This window comes from Clarias gariepinus, chromosome 24 (assembly GCF_024256425.1).
Source record: "Clarias gariepinus isolate MV-2021 ecotype Netherlands chromosome 24, CGAR_prim_01v2, whole genome shotgun sequence".
Lineage (NCBI taxonomy): Eukaryota > Metazoa > Chordata > Actinopteri > Siluriformes > Clariidae > Clarias > Clarias gariepinus.
In genome coordinates, this window is record NC_071123.1 from 23,900,574 (window position 1) to 23,922,685 (window position 22,112).

General features: G+C 42.0%; 1 protein-coding gene across 1 annotated transcript; it reads left to right on the plus strand.

Moving 5' to 3' along the window:
* The first annotated feature begins 774 nt into the window (after window positions 1-774).
* LOC128511946 (M1-specific T cell receptor beta chain-like) lies at window positions 775-16,906 on the plus strand. The gene is made up of 5 exons (XM_053484992.1): window positions 775-891; window positions 997-1,319; window positions 15,325-15,385; window positions 16,424-16,721; window positions 16,885-16,906. Exons 1-5 carry the CDS (start codon window positions 795-797, stop codon window positions 16,904-16,906), a joined length of 801 nt encoding a protein of 266 aa, XP_053340967.1. The 5' UTR covers window positions 775-794.
* The last annotated feature ends 5,206 nt before the right edge of the window (window positions 16,907-22,112 follow it).

Genomic DNA, 22,112 nt, shown 5'->3' on the forward strand with positions numbered 1-22,112 from the left:
AAACGCTGCCTTTTGTAAAGTGAACGTCTGAGCTGCGGATTTCCGCACGGCGACGAACAGCTTTATTTCAGTCATAAATTCACAACCGCATTCCAGCTATTATTTCCAGCCGTGGTCAAATAATGGATGAAATAATTTTTCAGTGCTAGACAAGAGCAGTTAAAAACACGATGATTATTATTATAAAAAGCCCGAAGCACTTCGTGTTCATAAATTAATATTTACTTAATATGATAAAATTATATATATATATTGTACATTCATGTCTTCTGATGATGTCGAAAAATTTTTACGTTTTAAATGAGACATGTTGGCATATTCACGAATCAGGACATTCATCAGATAGCCTACTATCAGGAAATTAAATTAGTTTTAAGACCATTTAAACCGAGGCATTGCCATGTCTTTCATTGTTTTGTCCCTGTTAAGACATTACAAAAACTATATAAGAAACCTTTATAGCACAATTTTGGGCATCTCAGTTCATCCTTATGAAAATATTATGAAGCACATATACACACATTCATCATGAAAGATCTGTTGTAAAACAAAATAAAATTCCTGCGGCAAAATTACGGTTTGTTGGTCAGTTTGTTGATGTTCAGTGTGTGAGTATAACATAATTTATCTTCTATTAATAATATTCAGTATAGAAATATGACACTATGACATTTATGTCTTTCTTTATGCAAAAATTTTTTAGCACAGATTATTTTAATAAATCTTAATAGAACTGTGCAGTTGTTCTTTCCACTCATCTGATTGGCTGAGAGCAGATCCAGGTCCCGCCTCTGATGCTTTATGAAAGCTGGCTTCGCTCTGTTCATCACTCTGCTGATCAGACTGACATCATGCTGCTCACCGTCTGCGCTCTGCTCCCTGCTCTGGCAGGTAAAGATTCCTGCTACTGCTTTCCTCTTCACACTCACGTCTTTTCATTCATTAGAATTCTCTTTATGAAATGATGATGACTCTCAGTGTTGCTTTATGTTGCAGTGGTCAGCTCACAGAAAGTAGTGACGCAAAAGCCTCCAGTTATAACAGTAGATAAGGGGAACTCTGTCACTATGGACTGTAACATCGCAAAGGATGAAAATTATGTGTACTGGTACAAACAGATTCCACCAGCAGCTCCAGAGTTTGTGTTGAGATTTTATCATTCTCACTCCGCTCCTGTATACGGAAACAATTTTTCATCCACACGCTTCACATCTAAAACCTCATCAAGCATCGACTATCAGTTAATAATCAGTAATGTGGAGGTGGGAGACTCAGCAGTGTATTACTGTCAGACATGGGACAGCTCTGCTAAAGAGCATGTATCACAGTGATGTACACCGTAACAAAAACCTCCTCACTGCTCACACTCACTTCTGCTTTCACACAACACGAGAAACAACAAAAACCTGAACTTCAAATCACTGGAACTGAAATGTCACTTAATTCCATATCACTGCAAAGCATCACTAATTCTATATCATACGAAAGGACACATTGAATTATGTACTAAACAAAAGTGTTTAATAACCCAAAATGGTTTCTGAATTCACCTGGAATGGTTTTTAATTCATAGGTTTGCCTTGTCAAGAGTTAATCTGTCATACTGTATTCCTTGCCTGCTTAATGTGCTTTAAACCATCAGGTGTCTTATGCAGAGTAATAGTGGGTACAGAATTAATTGCCCTATTAGGGCTACTACAACTACTGCACAAATCCATATTATGGCAATAGGAAAATCACCAAAACCATCAAACACTGTGATAAAAAGAGCTACCTCTGCTGCAGAGAATAAATTCATTAGAATGACCAGCTGCTTTACAGCACCTCAGATTAGACCCCACATAAATGCTTCTCGGAGTTCAAGCAGCAGATATATTTTAACATCCAAGGTTCAGATGAGACTGTGCGAGTCAGGCCTTCAAAGAAACCATTACTTTGGAAGAACAACAAGCAGAAGAGACTTGTTTGGGCCAAGGAATACAAGGAATGGACAACAGATCAGTGGGAAAATGTCCTGTGGCCTGATGAGTGCAAATTTGAGAATTTTGGTTCTTACCTTCATGTCTTTGTTAGACGTAGGGTGGAGGGTGGAGATGCTGTGCTGGTGACACTGTTGGTGACTTAGTGGGTACCAACAGGGCACATTCTCCTGCAACTTGTTACCCTGTGATCTCTACAACAGTGAGACATGATATCCACAAGAAACCAGATGTTCCTCCTAGGAAAAATAATGCACAGACAGATTTGAAAAACATGTTGTTTAGATTGAATAGACATTTTCAGCATTTATTTAGCACTGTACGCTTATTGGCTCTATGAGGCGCCGTATAGGGCTTAAATCAAACTTCACTCATGCACACACATATGAAACACTTGCATACACATATATGAAACACTCACACATACATATATACTACTAACTGCTCAAACAACTACATATGAAATGCGCGCGCACATACATACATACTTTCCGCGCACATACATACAAACTCTTCTCGCACATTCACCTATGAGATTCTTAGTGTAACCGGAAGGCATTTCAGTGTAAAAGGAAGGCATTTCAGTGTAACAGGAAGGCATTTCAGCGTAGACGGACTTGTCGCTTCATTCTCCCTGAATGGTAGTACTGGTTTGTATCATCACTGCTCAATCACATGGCGTATTCAGAACTATCCACATAATGTCTAAATATTTCAGCGGCAGAAAATGCAGGTGATGATTTGCAAAAAGAAAATTGAAGCACGGAATCTGTGGCTAATATGTCAGATCCTACAACAGAAGCAATTACTGTTTTGTGAAATGTGTTTCCTCGCCTTCGCTAATATGAACAATAACTCATCGGAATCCCACGGGACAAACATTGTTCCGACCCTCCATATCACCCACTTTTGTGGTGATAAATAAATCACTCGTTGTCTTCTAAACTGTCCATTAACGGTCTATTTAAGAAACGCTACTACTAATCAGGGAGAATGAAGTTCATATACACTGAAATTACTACTCCCTACTCCCTACACCCTACTCCCTGCGCAGGAAATGTCTGATAAGGGAACTTCACTCTACAGAATTCCACCATTCAAAACACCATGCAACGTCACTTCCTCCTTGCGTTACCATGGTAACACAAGCACCTCGGATACCTGTCGCTGCTGCTGTGGAAATTTCATGCTACGGACATTAAATATAGATTATTTATTGAAACAAAAACTGATACCATAAAAAAATATATAACGTATTATTTATTTATTTTTTACAGATTACTAGCCTATATAATACGAATCGTTTCTTAATTAAATTAAAATGTAAATTATTGTGTCCTATTTATATGATGTCCTCGATAATAATTATAAAAAAAATATAAATTATTTTTCGAGTAAAAATTTTTCACACTCCAGCGATATGTAATAACTTATAGGAAATTATCCATTCCCTTTTCCGCTAAACTGAAGATCCGTTGTTCACTCGTTCCCTACACCGCTACAGTTGGCTTTGTGCGCGTGTACAGAAAGTATGTATGTATGTATGTATGTATGTGTGTGTGTGTGTGCGTGTGCGAAAAGTATGTATGTATGTGCGCGGAAAGTATGTATGTATGTGCGCGGAAAGTATGTATGTATGTGCGCGGAAAGTATGTATGTATGTGCGCGGAAAGTATGTATGTATGTGCACGGAAAGTATGTATGTATGTGCGCGCTCATTTCATGTGTAGTTGTTTGAGCAGTTAGTAGTATATATGTATGTGTGAGTGTTTCATATATGAGTATGCAAGTGTTTCATATGTGTGTGCATGAGTAAAGTTTGATTTAAGCCCTATACGGCGCCTCATATGGCTCAGTGGTCGGTTTCTCATTTGTTAAAAGAAAGGCCCAGATTGATTCCAAGTCAATACCCATAAATGCAGCCATTGCATGCCGGGCATCCTTAGTGCCAGTCCCAAACCTGGATAGAATAGGCATCAGGAAGGTCATCCACTGTGAGACTCAATTTATTTCAATAATTATTTTTTTTTTTTGGATAGCAGTTTTAACAATGCAAAGCAGCTTTACAGAATTAAAATAAAATTAGGGAATTGAGCATTAAATGTGTGAGAAAATATCTATAAATCAGAAACTTATCAGAATGTCTCAGGTGAGAGTGGCAAGGAAAAACTCCCTGAGATGTCAATAAAAAGAAACTTTGAGAGGAATCAGACTTAACAGGGAACCCATCCTCATTGGTGTGATAAGGGAAAGCAGGGATTGGTCTGCAGTCATACTGTGTGTTAGGCGGCTGGAGGCCAGAACCATCTTCATGGTAAAGTTAAACTGTCCATAGTCACCACATCATCTTTACAAACTTCTCATTTTCTGTCTGTTTTAAAGTATGTGTGATTGTTATACCAGACAATATAGGAACTACTTGGTAGTGAATAGGTCCTACATAAATAAAGGTTGGTTTATACTGTTGCTACTGTTGGAGAAAATGAATCAACCTCCTCTGACCAATCAGAAGGCATGATTAAATTGCACTGTGGTATAAACACATTTTAGCGGTGAATATTAGATATACAGTTCTTATATGTCATGGTATTATATAGAAATAAGTCTTAGTTTTTATTTTAGTAGTTTTTGTGTAACATATACAGTAGATAACAGAAAGATTCTTGCTGTGTGTTAAACAGTGTGTTATTGTACTTTATTAATCTCTTCTACACTGTTGGTCAGTTTGTTGATGTTCAGTATGTGAGTATAAGTTAGTCTTCTAGTCTTCCTATTTTCTAATATTATATTTCAGTTGAATAAATTTTATATATAATAGTTAACACTCTGAACAGTTTATGGCTTTCTTTATGCAAAGCAATTCTTCAGCACAGCTGCTTTTAATAAATCATGTGCAGCTGTTCTTTCCACTGGTCTGATTGGCTGGGAGCAGATCCAGGTCCCGCCTCTGATGCTTCATAAAAGCTGGCTTCGCTCTGTTCATCACTCTGCTGATCAGACTGACATCATGTAAGGTGGGAGACTCATCAGTGTATTACTGTGGGACATGGGACAGCTCTGCTAAAGAGTGGGTATCACAGTGATGTACACCGTGACAAAAACCTCCTCACTGCTCACACTTACTTCTGCTTTCACACAACACGAGAAACAACAAAAACCTAAACGTCTTTGAATTCTTCATAATTGAAAAGCACAGATACAGTATGCCCTCTGATTTCTCTGATTTTTGTGATCAGTGACACATAATAATTATAATGGGAACAGTAACTGGGACAAACTGGTTCCAGGAGCAGTTGCAGCTCACCCATAGGGGCAAGTGAGGCAGAAACCCAACATATACTGTATACTGTATATCAGACATTCAGCAAATATTAATCTTCATAAAGTCATAAACTTATTTACAACTCACATTTTAAAATCCTTGTAATAGAAATGTATTTTTTTTAATTCAACATTTTTAATTTGGCTATTTGACAAATACTGATTTGTACACGGGGTGTTGGTGAATGGTTGCTGGTGGCCTGTTTGTTTGTGTCAGGGAGGGAGGGAGGGAGGGAGGGAGGGAGGGAGGGAGGGCTGCTAAAAGCAGAGTTCTCTTTCAAAGGCTATACTCATTGCTGCGTGAAAACGCTATGGTAACATCTTGTCATGTTGCCGGTTGTGAAGCATGTGTGTATCAAACACACTAAATTTTGGCTTATATAACCTCAGTCGGGTGACGTCATCTGATGAGACGCACCTGCAGGTTATAAATAGGAGTGAGCCGGAAACATTCCTCAGATTCTTTGTCTTCACCAACATTGTGAGCATGTGCGTGTCAGCATAAAATACATTTAAAACACATTTAAAATCAGATAAAAGCATAAAACTTTTTAGTTTTTAAAAAAGTGTTTATAGCTAGATGTCCCCCTCGTTTGTGAAAATTTTCTTTCGGAGGGCGATTCACATATTCTCTGCTTTGAATGTTTGGGTGAGAGCCACGCTCTCGAAGGACTTAGAGGAGAGTGTGAGCACTGTGATGATCTTCTGATGAAGGTGCTTCGCGTGCGTCTTGCGTTCTTTAAGCAACCACGAGCCGCGCTGCACTCTTGAGGATCACAAGTTGATCTGGACGAGGCACGAGAGACGGAGCCCCTCCTTTCTCCCGCCCTCTTCCCCGATCATGAAGTCTCTCCTTCCACTTCACGAGCGCACTTCGGTGCTTCTCGTGGGTGTACAGAAGAGATTCGTTCTCTTGCTTCCGTAGAAATGGAAGTAGCTACCTCAGAACGCTCCTCTAAAAATGATAGAGTATGAGGAGTTGCTTGAAGCTATAACACATGCAGTCGAACGACTGCACATTGATTGGCCACAAGAGCAAGCTCACCCAAAACAATCAAAACTGGATGACAGATTTCTGTCGGGTGGCCAGGAGAGGGCACCAAAACGCCGCTCTCTCCCCTTTTTTGATGATCTCCATAACAAATTATCTCGTTCTTGGAACAAACCTTTCTCAGCCCGTATTTTTGTACCATCGACTTCGTTCTATTCGAACATCGTTGATGCAAAAGCACGAGGTTATGTGGTGATGCCCCAGATAGAAGAGACGCTTGCGGGCTATCTCTTTCCTGGAACATCATCCTTATTAAAGAAGCCAACCCTTCCCTCCAAGCCATGTAGGGAGGGCGTTCCAAACAGCAGGTCAGGCCGGCGCTTCCTTGCACACCATGGCAGTTCTGCAGGCGTACCAGGCTGATCTGCTGAATGATTTGAGCACGAGCGGCACTGTGAAACAAGAAGCATTCACAGAATTACGCCGGGCTACTGATTTGTCCCTACACGCGACTAAACAAACAGCCCGTGCTATCGGCTGTTCTATGGCCTCCTTGGTGTCCGCTGAGAGACCCTTATTGCTAAATCTGATAGGCATCAAGGATAAGGATCGAACGTTCCTCCTTGATGCCCCGGTCTCACCCTCCGGCCTATTTGGCGACGTGTTAATTCCGTCACCACCAGGTTTCGAGAGGCTAGGCTGTATAAACAGGCCTTTGGGAAATTTCTTCCACGTCGTGCTCAAGGGTTGAGGCCATCGGCCACCCGGCCTCGACCAGATCTGATTCTCGCCAGGCGAGAGGCGCAGAAAGAGAGCGTTACATTTACATTTAGGCATTTGGCAGACGCTGATTTTTTATCTCATTACACATTGTTGAAGGTTAAGGGCCTTGCTCAAGGGCCCAACAGCCTTAACCACTGAGCTACCCCTGGCCCCAGTGGCGTTAGTAGCCGAGCACCCCCCCGTAAGGACTGGGGTATGGCTCGCCGCCCGTCACAGGCCGCCTCTAAAAGATCAGATCGCCACGCCACCTTCTTTTCAAAGGAGAAGTCCTGAAGGCTTACGCACCCAGGACCGTGGGGGTGACCCGGGGAGGGGCATGCAACGTTCTTTTCCATAAGATCATGCCCTCCCGGGCACCCCCAGGGGATCGGTGTTTAGTTTTCGCCACCTTTGGTGTTTCAGGCAACACTGGTCTGTTAGTCCTTCGGTCATATCCTGCTATATTTCAGGATGCCGAACCACTAACACATCCCCCCACCCCCCCAACCCCTTTCGGGGAAGCTGGCAGCGTGGAAGCTACTGCCAGGCATAGCTTCCTGGGTGTTATGGACTGTAGATAAAGGCTACAGGATTCAATTTCCACATCGCCCTCCGCATTTCAACGGCGTGGTCTCCACTTCCATGAAACCCGAAAGTGTGCATCTGCTGACAGAAGTTGCTGGGGAATGGGGCCATGGAACAAGTTCCCCTACCAGACAGTGAGTCATGCTACTACAGTTGGTATTTCTTGGTTCCAAGAGGAACGGGGGACTGCGTCCAGTTTTAAGATTTTGCGGGGTGTACCACTATCTAAAATAAATAAATACAGCTTCAAAGGGATTGCTCTCAAATCCTACCAAGCGATTGCTTTGTGGCAATCGATTGAAAGACGTTTACTATACTTTCATATAGAAATATTGACACAACACAGGAGGTTCCTGAGGTTCGCTTCGGGGGTGAAGCTTACCAGTATTGGGCCCTTCCATTTGGTCTAGCTATTTCTCGACTGGCTGGCCCAGTCTCAGTAGCTAGCGCGTCGACATCAGCATGTCGTCCTAGCTCATCTTTGTTTCTAGGATTAAAACACAAAAGGTCGAATCCATCCTCAACACCCTTAAGGAAATCAAGCTAGACCAGGAAGTGACCATCACTTTTAGAGATCTTAGCTCTCATGGCAGTTGTATCCACAGTGACACCTTTGGGCCTTCTGCACATGAGAGCATTTCAGTTGTGGCTAAGACAGGGGATTTTACTCTAGGGCCAATCCCCAATAAGGGTTATGCGCCAGATGCTTCGTACCTTTTCTATGTGGTTCAGACCCCGGTTTCTGACTTTGGGTCCCACTCTAAGTTCGCCCTGTCGTCGCAGATGCTAACGACAGACGCTTCCCTCATGGGCTGGGGTGCGGTCTTAGATGACCGTCCAGCCCAAGGGAGCTGAAGAGGCCTTCTTCTCGCACGGCACATCAATTGCCTCGAAACGAGGGCTCTATTTCTGGCCCCAAAGCACTTCCTTCAGCAGTTGAGAGGCTCTCATGTCCTAGTGCGGGTGGACCACACTATGACAGTCTTATATATTAATCGCCAGGGCGGACTGTGCTCGCGCCGCTAGTTAGCTAGCGCACCAGGTTCTCTCCCTCAGGGCGATTTACATCCCAGGGCATATGAATGTGGGAGCAGTTCTACGGTCCAGTCAATCTCTGACACACAGGGAATGGAAACCCCACCTTGAAGTAGTCAGTCAATCTGAAGAGATTTCATGTAGCAAAGGTGAACCTCTTTGCCTCGTAAGATCAGTAAATGTCCCCTTTGCTACTCTCTGCCTTTTTTCAACCCCCCTGGGTCTGGACACCTTGGCCTGTACGTGGCCCAGGTACGCCTTTATGCGTTTTTCCTGATAGCTCTACTTCCAGGAGTCTTGGTGCTCAGGCGCAGGGGACGATATTTCATCCCCGCCCCGAGCTTTGGAACCTTCACATTCGGTCCCTGAAGGGGACCAATTAAGTCAAGCTGATCTTCCAGCCAGCGTAATTAAGACTATTCTAAGTGCTAGGGCTCCCTCCCCTAGAAGAGTATGCCCTCAAAAGGAATGTATTTGAAAGTTGGTGCATGACGAAGCAGATAGACCCAGTCCACTGCCGAATGGTTCAGTGCTGGAGCCTCTGCAGGGAAAGTTGTCCTCTGGCTTGTGCCCTAGTACTCTCAAGACGTACGTAACTGCTATTTCAGCCTGCCACGTCCTGATCGATGGGGTTACTGTGGGAAAACACCCTTTTAGTCACCCGCTCCATTCATGGAACTAAACGGTTGAGGCCACCCACTAGAGCCACGGGCACTTTTGTGGGTTTTATCTATCATGCTCAAAGGTCCAATTAAGACCCCTTTTGAACCACTAGAGTCAGCGCCTCAGGTTTCTGACCCTTAAGATGGTTTTTCTAATGGCCAATACCTCGCTAAGAGGATTGGAGAGCTGGCAGTCTCCCCATCCTGCCTAGACTTTGCCCCTGGGCTAGGCAGGGCCATTTTGCATCTTTACTGAACTATCTTCCGAAATTCCATTTTCAACATGCACCCTATTGTTTTGAAGGCTTCTGTCCTCTGCCTTTACAGCTTTGGAGCAGGAGAGACTTCACTTACTGTGTCCAGTACGTGATCTTTAGATTTATGTCTACCGCATCAGCCAGTGGCGTAAGTCAGAGCAGCTTTACACGTTTTGGGGCCGCAACCGGGGGGGGGCAGCCGCCACTACACTGGGTGAGAGATGCTATTGCCCTCTCCTATGAGGCGCGTGGGCTCACTTCGCCTCTAGGAATCAGGGCTCATTCAACTAGGGGGATTGCCTCATCTATTGCATTAGCAAGAGGTATTCCCCTACGGCAAGTGTGTGACATGGAGGGTTGGTCCTCTCTGCACACATTTGTTACATTTATAGTGTGGTTGTTCATGCTACTCAGGGGTCCCGGAGTTAGCTGCTCAGGCATAGCTCTGAGACCTTCTCGGCATTGGGCGCACACGCTACACAACCTTGGAGTCCAGACACTTGCAGTGCGGCGGCGTTGGTATTCTCGTTCCCATAGCGTTTTTACATAGCATTGAGTATAGCCTTTGAAAGGGAACGTCTCGGGTTTACTTTGCTGTAACCCTGTTCCCTGAAAAGGCGGGAACGAGATGCTGCGTTTCAATGCCGCACTGCCTACGTGACCGGACGTCCGTTCAGACAAATCAATCTGAGGAATGTTTTTTCCGGCTCACTCCAATTTATAACCTGCAGGTGCGTCTTATCAGATGACGTCACCCGACCGAGGTTATATAAGCCAAAATTTGGCGTGTTTGATACACACATGCTTCACAACCGGCAACATGACAAGATGTTCCTATAGCGTTTTCACGCAGCATCTCGTTCCTGCCTTTTTATGGAACAGACGAACTTCCTTTTGTGCTGAGGTGGATAAAATCTCACTGCACATAGCCTACTACTTCAGTGCCCTAAAGAATTTTGTGGTGTACGAACCTCCTCTCCAAGGAAAGAAAATGCGAGTAGCGAGTAATCCTAACCCTAACCCTGGTTGTATCTTTTTATTAAGGAAGATATTTCTTTAATGAAAAACAAATTTCTTACTGACTAATTATTTTCTTTTAACTAGAGCTATATTATCTGAGGTATAACAAAATGTTGACTTTGAACGTTGACATTCAGTCTCCTGATGGAGTTCTGAGGGGTCAGACAGTGATTCAAGTTAACTAAGATAATGGAAATGGCAACTGAGACTGTGGAAATGTCACTTTATTTCCTATACTTAATCAGAAGGATATTATTAAGTCTAAAGTGTGACCTACTTTATGCTTTATCTACAGAAATGACCAGGTTTGAGAAAAAATCCACAAATAGGAAGAAATTCAAAGTACAGCCCAGGGGATTTGTAAATAATAATTAGCAGAAACTGTGCTCTAATGTTGCATAAGCAGGAGTTTTAATACCCTAGCATGATTAGGCTGAGAAAAAGCATGTGATACGGCTTCATTTAAATGTTATACGGTACATCATCAGTGTAAATTTATTCAGATGATGAGGATTCTGTTCATATATGTGTGATGTTTTTGGTAAAATTTTTATTTTATTTATTTTAAAAGTCATTATTTCATATTAACCCCCTTAGTGTTTCTGGCATGTTTTTACCGAGTGCAGCACATGGAAAAGTGTGTTGTATTGTATTTACCAGAACACGTCCAAGAGTCAGAGAGACTGAAGTGGTTATCCAGAACAGCATCAGTCCGTCCACCAGTTCAGTTAATACACTAAGTTTTATGGTCCTGTCTATAGATTAGCACTGACTCATCATAAGTCACAGAGAGAGAAACACACTCAGGATACACCTGCTTGTCCTCACGCTGACATACAGGGGAGAACATCAGCTGTGGTTTGTGTTGTTGAGCGTCTCCTCCCTCTGTCCCTCCTCCTGTCTCTCTTATAGCACGTCCCTGCAGTCTCTCCTTTATCTGCTCCTCACGCTGCTCATCTCTTCACTCAGCACGAGAGTCCCATCACACACAGACACCATGCTGCCAGCGCTCTGCTCTCTCTTCACTGCTCTCTCATGTAAGATTTCACAACTCTAGAGCTCATCAGCATTTGGGCTCCATCTAATGTGAGCATGAAGTGATGTAACATGCGTGCTGTTTTCATTCCAGGTGTCAGTGGTGTGACTGTGGTGACGCAGAAGCCTCCTGTTCTCACGCTGACTAAAGGACAGACGGCCACCATGGACTGTAACCTGGGGACTGTTACTAATAGTGTTGCATCCTGGTACAAACAGGTTCCTGGAGGAGTTCCTCAGTATGTGTTAAGAAATTATCACAGCTGGAGTGCTCCTGACTATGGATCTGGTTTCTCATCTTCTAAATTTAAATCAACATGTTCATCTTCATCTGACTGTAATGTGGTCATTAATAATGTGGAGGTGGGAGACTCAGCAGTGTATTACTGTAAGACATGGGACAGCTCTGCTAGTGAGTACGTAACACCGTGATGTACACCATGACAAAAACCTCCTCACTGCTCCCACTCACTTCTGCTTTCACACAACACAAGAAACAACAAAACTCTGAATCTCAAATCATAGAAATTAAAATGTAAACTCACTTGATGTTCACTGAAGACACACTGAATTCTTTACAGCTGAAGATCAAAGACATGGTACATGCATTTATTCCACGTTCCTAAAAAAAGACACATGGTTTATGATTCTCTGGTCCCGGGCTCAGTTCTTTGGCTTTAACAACTCAGTATGATCAGCTAATCTACAGTTCTAAGAAAAAGTATGTGAACCCTTTGGGATTACAAGAAGTTTTGCATGAATTGCTCATAAAATGTGCTCTGAAGTTCACCTAAGTCACAACAATAGAAAAACACAGTCTGCTTAAAATAATACTATAAAACATTATATGTATTTTTATTGAACATAACATGTAAACAGTCACAGTGCAGGGTGGAAAAAGCCTAATGACTTCGCTGAGACAGGACTGAGCCAACCTTGAATCCGTATGATGATATTGGATGTGTAGCTGAAAGCTGTCCTGCCCTTTAAAAACACACACCAGTTTTGGGTTTACTGGTTTCAAGAAGCACTACCTGATGTGAACCATGCCTTGCAGAAAAGGGCTCTCAAAAGACCTATGATCAAGAATTGTTGACTTGCATGAAGCTGGATAGGGTTACAAAAGTATCTCCAAAAGCCTTGATGTTCACGTGTCCACGGTAAGACAGACTGTCTACAAATGTTCCACAGCACTACTGGCAAAATATTCTGTGGACAGATGAAACCAAAATTGATTTGTTTGGAAAAAACACACAACACTATGTGTGAAGAAAAAAGGCACAGCACAGCAACATCAAAACCCCATCACCACTGTAAAACATGGCGATCGGAGCATTATGGTTTGGGGCTGCTTTGCTGCCTCAGGGCCTGGACAGATTGTTGTCATTGATGGAAAAATAAATTCCAGAGTTTATCAAGACATTTGGCAGGAATACGTAAGACCATCTGTCCGCCAACTGAAGCTCCGCAGAGAATGGGTGATCACACAGGACAATGACCCAAAGCATACAAATAATTCAACAAAAGTATGGCTTCAACAGAACAAAATACGCCTTCTGGAGTGGCCCAGTGAGAGTCCTGATCTCAACCCGATTGAAATGCTGTGGCATGGCCTTACGAGAGCAATACACACCAGACATCCCAAGAATATTGCTACACTAAAACAGTTTTGTGAAGAGGAGTGGTCAAAAGTTACTCCAGATCGGTTGGTTAAGGTTATTGTTGCCAAAGGAGGGTCAACCAGTTATTAATTGCAAAGGTTCACATACTTTTTCCATCCTGCACTGTAAATGTTTACATGTTACGTTCAATAAAAACATATAATCTTTGTGTAGTATTATTTTAAACAGACAGTTTTTCTACTGCTGTGACTTAGATGTCGCAAAGCAGCTTTACAGATGGTCCCTGGTGAGCAAGCCAAGGGCGACAGTGGCAAGGAAAAACTCCCTGAGATGGTAGTAGGATGAAACCTTGAGAGGAACCAGACTCAACAGGAAACCCATCCTCATCTGGGTGAAACAGAGAGCAGGAATTGATTTGCATTCATACTGTGTGTTGTAAAAAGTTCCAGTCCTGAACTATCGAACTGTCAAGTCCTCAGAGCAACAGCTGCCAAGACCAGTCGAGGTCAGAACCGTCTTTTAGGTAGAGAGAACCATCCATAATGTATAATATAAATGTATATTTACTGTAGACTGCAAGCAGAGACTCCAGCAGAGACTAACTATGACAGCATAACTAAAAGGGAGAGCCAGAAGGAAACACAGACATAAGGGCTCCCAGAGATGTAAAGCAAACAATCACCTCACCATCAGCAAACCTGAGTGATCAATGAGAATGAGGAAGACAGCATCTAAACATACCAGTTCACCTAATACTCTACGTCCATGAGTCCCCCAGATCTGCTCATTTACCTAAGGCTTATCTGAGTCCCGAACACAAATTGGAAGACTATTCCATAATTTTGGGGCTTTGTAAGAAAAAGGCTCCGCCCCCAGCTGTAGTTTTCATAATACTGATAAGCAGCTTGCATCCTTTGATCAAAGTAGGCGTGGCGGATCGTAAGACACTAGTTGGTTCACTCAGATACTGCGGAGTGAGACCATTTAATGCTCTATATGTCAAGAGTACTACTTTTAAAATCGATGCAAAATTTCACAGGGAGCCAATGAAATGAAGATAAGGTAGGTGTGATGTGCTCTTATCTTCTGGTTCTAGTAAGGACTCTCGCTGCTGCATTCTGGACTAGCTGAAACTTGTTTATGCACCTAGTTGAACAAGCAGACATTAAGGGTTCACATACTTTTTCTGACAACTGTACATAAATGCAATTTCCCAAAGAGTTTTTTGTAATAAGTGACAGTTCAAACAACACTGTGATAGTGTAATATACTAACTGCTACACAACAGATCCATGAGGGGATCCTCAGTGTGTGTGCGTCCATAAAAAAGAGCTGAAGATTGTCTGTATGTGCCTTGTCACCTGTTCACGCTTAGATTCTCCAGTAAAGATTTAATAGTAAGTGTAGGTGCATGTTATTCACAAGTTCTGACGCGTGTCTTTTGTTACACAGTGTCACTGACGACATCAGACGTTTCGTTAATTTCTTTGTCTCTTGTTTATTTTCAACATCAAAAACAACGGTTGTTACAGTTTCTTGCATAAATCCACTGTAGTCACGACAAGTCGCTTGCTGTGTTCTGTAGCTTCAATAGATTACAGTTACAACAACTTATTTTACTGTATTCCTTTTAGCTTACTGTCTTACGGTCAAAAGCTTGTGTGCTCCACACCTTTCTGTATCCTTCCGTGTCTTAACAACAACTAACGTGCGTGATAGACATGGAACTGCATAACTGTGGGATGATGTCACAGAACAACTCATGAAATGATGTCACATACAAATTATGAGTATGATACTTAATGCTTAATGCTTAACTAATAAACTGAAATAAGATAAACATAACAACAAATCACAAGAATGAAATATGGCCCTTACAGTAAGTGCAAATTCTATTAACAGGACGTGTGAACAGAACAGTGTATAAGACGTTTGATTAACTGACACTAAATGGGATGTTAAAAAAATGTGTGTGCTGATGGAAGACAGTAGAAGAGAGAGCTGAAGTCTGGAGGACGTTTCAATTCTTCTGCTTTCACTTCTATATCTGAGGAGGTTTTTGTATGGGTGAGGTCACTGAATGGATCGGGCCAAGGAACAAAGCTGATCGTCAGCGGTAAGTATAACTTCTCACCTCCTTATATGTACACTAGTTTCACATTAACACTGCATGTTCTAGTTTAAAAAAAATTTCCTTCCAAAATTTTTAAACACAACTTGGGTCTTCTTGTTTGTTCTTTAGCATTTAATAATGTTGACATGTTACAGTGCATCCGAAAAGTACTCAGTTATTTTTTTCCACATTTTGCCTTATTTTAAAATGGATTAAATATTTTTTCTTAAAATTCTACAAACAATACACCATAACGCCAATGTCAAAAATTGGCAAATTTATTTAAAATTAAAAAATGAAAAAAAAAATCACATGTACACAAGTATTCACAGCCTTTGCCATGACACTCAAAATTGAGCTCAGGTGCATCCTGTTTCCACTGATCACCAAAGATAAGTCCACCTGTGTTCAATTCAGATGATTGGACATGAGGGTTGGGGTTAGGGTTTAAAAAGACACACACCTGTCTATATAAGGTCCCACAGTGCAAGTCAGAGCACAAACCAATCCATAAAGTCCATTAGACCTCCAAGACAGGACCTCGGGCAAGGGGTAGCTCAGTGGTTAAGGCATTGGACTACGGTTCAGAAGATCCAAGTTCAAACCCCACAACCATCAGTTGCCACTGTTGGGCCCTTGAGCAAGGCCCTTAATCCTCAACTGCTCAGATCTGTAATGAGATAAAAATGTAAGTCGCTCTGGATAAGAGCGTCTGCCAAATGCCCAAATGTAAATGTAAGACAGGATTGTATCGAAGTAAATCAGTAAGACCTTCAAGTATAGCAAAATGTGGAGGTGAAGCGCTGTGAATACTTTCCAGATGCACTGTATATGTTTGACAATTATTAAATTTATTAAACAATTCTGAGCTTTTTATGGATTTTCAAACGCAATTTTTAAATATATTGCTTACATTTTTTTGATATTCTGTCATAAAGACAGATTTATTTTTTAAATGGAAACACTCCAACTTTTAATTAAATATGTATTACCTACCCGCATTTTATATTAGTGTTATTTTGCTTCTGTGTGTGGAATCAGACGCTGCTCTCCCAGCTCCTGTTCTGACCGTTCTCCCTCTGTCCAGTAAACAGCTGGAGTCTAAAAAAGCCACTCTAGTGTGTTTGGCCAGCGAGGTGGCCGGTGGTTTTGCTGATGTGCGTTGGCTCGTGAACGGGAACTCGGTCACCAGTGGAGTCATCACCGGCTCTGCACTGCAGCAAACCAATAAGAAATTCACACTGAGCATCGACAGCTCAGAGTGGGAAAACAACAAAGTCATAACATGTGAACTGTCTGCTGGAGATAAATCTAAAGAAAAAAAAGAATATCACCTCCTGTATGTAATCAAAAAGAATTTTAATAAAACTGCAATTCTATTAAAGAATGTTTTTGTTTGTTTTAAAGAAAACACTTCACCATATGTAGTCGTACATTTCTCTATCAAATGCAGCAGATATTAAAATGTGTGAGACCAAATGTCACAACTCTCACACTCTCAGACACGTCACACTTCATGGATGAAGGAACGCTCAGGAAACACCTGCTGATCTGCAGTGTGTCATTTTAGCTCCATGTAAATGAGCAGCTTCTCCTTGGAGATAGAGATGTGTTTAATCATATCACACAAATCATTAAAATGAATCAGGAATCAGTACATTTAGAGATCAAAAATCATATAATTATATACACAATTAAAAGATGAACTGAAATGTTATGATATAAAATAGAAGTATAGATTTGTAATATATGTAACAAAAAACTGCTATTTTTCAGAAATCTAAGTGTAAACACTGATATACACTCACCTAAAGAATTATTAGAAACACCATACTAATACGGTGTTTGACCCCCTTTCGCCTTCAGAACTGCCTTAATTATACATGGCATTGATTCAACAAGGTGTTGAAAGCATTCTTTAGAAATGTTGGCCCATATTGATGGGATAGCATCTTGCAGTTGATGGAGATTTGTGGGATGCACATCCAGGGCACGAAGCTCCTATTCCACCACATCCCAAAGATGCTCTATTGGGTTAAGATCTGGTGACTGTGGGGGCCATTTTAGTACAGTGAACTCATTGTCATGTTCAAGAAACCAATTTGAAATGATTCGAGCTTTGTGACATGGTGCATTATCCTGCTGGAAGTAGCCATCAGAGGATGGGTACACGGTGGTCATAAGGGGATGGACATGGTCAGAAACAATGCTCAGGTAGCCCGTGGCATTTAAACCATGCCCAATTGGCACTAAGGGGCCTAAGGTGTGCCAAGAAAACATCCCCAACACCATTACACCACCACCACCAGCCTGCACAGTGGTAACAAGGCATAATGGATCCATGTTCTCATTCTGTTTACGCCAAATTCTGACTCTACCATTTGAATGTCTTAACAGAAATCGAGACTTATCAGACCAGGCAACATTTTTCCAGTCTTCAACTGTCCAATTATGGTGAGCTCGTGCAAATTGTAGCCTCTTTTTCCTATTTGTAGTTGAGATGAGTGGTACCCGGTGGGGTCATCTGCTGTTGTAGCCCATCCGCCTCAAGGTTGTGCATGTTGTGGCTTGACAAATGCTTTGCTGCATACCTCGGTTGTAACGAGTGGTTATTTCAGTCAAAGTTGCTCTTCTATCAGCTTGAATCAGTCGGCCCATTCTCCTCTGACCTCTAGCATTAACAAGGCATTTTCGCCCACAGGACTGCCGCATACTGGATGTTTTTTCCCCTTTTCACACCATTCTTTGTAAACCCTAAAAATGGTGGCGCATGAAAATCCCAGTAACTGAGCAGATTGTGAAATACAACAACCATGCCACGCTTAAAATTGCTTAGATCACCTTTTTTCCCATTCTGACATTCAGTTTGGAGTTCAGGAGATTGTCTTAACCAGGACCACACCCCTAAATGCATTGAAGCAACTGCCATGTGATTGGTTGATTAGATTGCATTAATGAGAAATTGAACTAATAATCCTTTAGGTGAGTGTATACTGTTGGCACATTGAGGATAATTGTGTTCTTACAAAGTGTGTTCCAAGAGCTTTTGTTTGTAGTTAAAATTTGGTATTTCTTACAAAAAATACTTTTATCCATTTATAGTTACATTTAAGGATGTGGATAGAGATTCTGTGCCCCTTAAAAGTCCATTATACTGGACCTCCAACCTTGACAAAGCCCAACCTTTTTTTATTTCCATAGTTGACCACATCAAGCCTGAATTCCATATGCCACATTCATAGATTTTTACAGCATAAGTCAGGTTGAGGAAGAAGGCAACATCAGGCTCGCTGAAGCTGGGAATCGGGTTTAGTTATTGAGTACAGTGCTTGACTGGTTTAGCTCATATATGTCAAACAGGCCATTCTGTGAGATAAGGGTGAAATGTCATCCTCAAATGCGCTCCAGTCCTATGGGGTAACGCAAGGATCGATACTTGGCCCTATTCTGTTTTCCCTATACATGTTACCTCTGCGTAATAAGTTAGAGCGCGTAATGTATCTTTTCACTTCTATGCTGATGACATCCAATTATATTTACCTCTATAACTCGCTTCACTAAATTTACTTCAGTCCCTGACCAGCTGTTTAACTGACATAAAACATTGGTTGGTGATTAATTTTTAGTGCTTAAACGAAGGTAAGTGTAAATCTATATTTTTTGGTTTGCCTTTGGTAAACCTTCGGGGTCTTAGACCAGAAATTAAAAATGAAGTTACAGTGGAACCTTGGATTGCGAGCATAATTCATTCAGGAAGTGTGCTTGTATATCAGAACATTCGTAGCAAATGTCCCCCATAGGAAATAATGAAAACTTAGATTATTCATTCTACAACCAAAAAAAAATTTATATCCAAAAATAATTAATACAAAATATAAAGTAATACAATAAACACACAAACACACAATGGGAGCACTGCTTTATCAAAAAAACTTCTTTAAGAAAGAACATCTCAAATGACATTTAAACTCATCCACTAACATAATTACTGCTGTAAAGTAAATATATAACTGTATATAAGAGCCCCCTTCTTTTTCTAAGGATTTTTTCCCCAACATCTGAGGCTTTTGGGAATATTAACATACTCAAAAACTCATGAAAAGAGGCAACCAGGTTGGAATCTGCTGCCATTGGGAAGCTCTCAGGGGTCTTTACCTTTTTTTTTTCTGCATAGCCTATACACACTTGCATGTATGCATTCAGAACCCTGTACACATTTAGAGCTCTATTACTCCCACCACAGGTGTGCGCCTAAATCTGTTATCGCCAACTCCGTAGGCTCCCTACGCAGACAGCCCCCCTTTTAAAGAGAGCAGGGCCACCAGGTCGGGTTGGTGGCTATAACGTTAATGAACCTCTGGCTTTCTCCGCATTATAAAAGCGAAGCACAGATTGGTCCAGGGTCCGGCAGCACAGCAAAGAGTCGCGTGGTGGATTTGGTAAAGAGAAGGGCACGCGAGCGTAGTGATGTGACAAGCCCCAGAGCTTTTAAAGGTGAGACCGGAATGCCGCCCCTTGATCTCCGCAAGAAGGACAACATGGGAAAGAACTGCTCAAGCTCCTGCGGCGCAATCATTTTAGTACAGAGCCCGCATTTGCATCCCCGGTGCCAAAGAGAAAAAGGCCCCAGAGAGGACTGTATTAAGGCCCCTGATCCCAGCCAGGAAAGCCGCCCAGACATCAGACGTCCAGAAGAGACTCCCGCATGTGGCCATTCCCAGAGAGAGCTGGGAGAGGCCGGTCTTGGGGCGCATTCAGCGGGAGAGTTCGGCATCATGGGAGCATGCAGAAATGCTACCTCCGCGTGCTTCCTCCTGCCACTCTGCCCACCGCCGCCTTTTGCCAGCTGTTTGGCCGCATGCCAGCTGGGCACTGCCGACGGATCTGCACGTGCACACATTCACTCTTTTCCATTCCTTTTATCCCTTCTTCCTCCTTTAACCCTTTCCTACCCCATTTTACCATTGAATAAAATCATAGCTTTTTTTTTCCAGCATCCTCGGCATTTTAGATGTCTTAACAGAAAATTGCCTTATTTTAAACATCACAAATGATAACACTCACATAGGCACAAACAAACTCATACCATATAATAATAATTTTTAATAATAATTTTTATTTATATAGCGCCTTTCCAGAGCTCAAGGACACTTTACAATTAGAGGGGAAAAAAAAAAAACATGCAGAGGACAGGTGGATTCAAGTGTAACATTCTGAAAACAAATGAGTTTTAAGTAAAGATTTAAATATGGAGATGTTGTTAACAGAACGGAGAGAGTAAGGTAGAGAGTTCCAAAGTTTGGGAGCGATAACACTGAATGATCTGCCGCCCATTGAAGAGAGGCGGTACCGAGGGACAGGAAAGAAACCAGAATCGGAGGAGCGTAATGAACGGGTCGGAATGTAGGGGGCAGGCAGATTAAAAAGGTAAGTGGGGGCTAAGTCATCTATAGATTTGAAAACAAGGAGAAGAATTTGAATTTGATACGGTAAACAACTGGGAGCCAATGGAGATCAGACAGGATTGGGGTTATATGAGCAGAGCGTTTGGTATGAGTGAGTATCCTAGCCGCAGAGTTTTGAATATATTGTAATCTGGAGATGGAGCTGGCGGGTAGACCAATTAAAAGAGCATTACAGAAATCAATGCATGATGAGACGAATGCATGGATGAGAGTTTCGGCATCTTTGGTACTGATGAATGGACGCAGTTGGGCAATGCGGCGTAAATGAAAGAATGCAGATTTAGTGACAGATTTAATGTGAGGCTGAAAGGAGAGTGTGGAGTCAAAGATTACTCCTAAATTTTTGACCGAAGTAGATGTTTTGATGTGAGAGCCAGCAATCTCACCGGTGAAATTGGTGGAGATGTTGCTGGTGAGTGCTGGGGTTCCGATGAAAATTATTTCAGTTTTGTCCATGTTAAGTTTCAGAAAGTTTAAGGTAAGCCAATCTCTGATGTCCTTCACGCAAGCAGAGATTTTGTCAATTTGGTCAGATGGAGTAGGTGTACAGATAGAGTAAAGTTAAATGTCATCAGCATAAAAGTGATAGTTAAGGCCATGACGTTGAAGGATCAGACCGAGTGGGATTATGTAAATTGTGAATAATAGTGGGCCAAGAACAGATCCCTGGGGAACACCTCGCTTCAGTGGGGCAGTGGGCGATCGAGAATCCTTAACAGAAATATATAATTGTCTATCAGAGAGATAGGAAGAAAACCAAGAAAGAGCAGTACCAAAAATAACCAGACCAGAGAGACGAGAAATGAGTAAATCATGGAAGACAGTTTTGAAGGCAGAGCTGAGATCAAGCAGCAGTATGGACAAGGAACCAGAATCACAAGAAAGAAGTAGATCAGTCAATACCTTAACAAGTGCAGTTTCGTTACTATGGAGGGAGCGAAAACCAGACTGAAAATTGTCGAAGAGATTATTATCAACTAGATAAGACTGGAGTTGGGCAGCAACAGTACTTTCCAGTAATTTGGATATGAAAGGTAAATTAGAGATGGGATGATGGTTAGATAGGACTGAGGAGTCAAGGTTGGGTTTCTTGAGCACAAAAACGTTACATGAATTACACACACACACATACATTACAATTGTTAACATACAGACTCGCACACCCCACACACAAATGCGCACAAACACATTGACACACGCAATGACACACCCACACATCTTACACACACGCACACACACGCTAACACTCACATGTCACAGACACA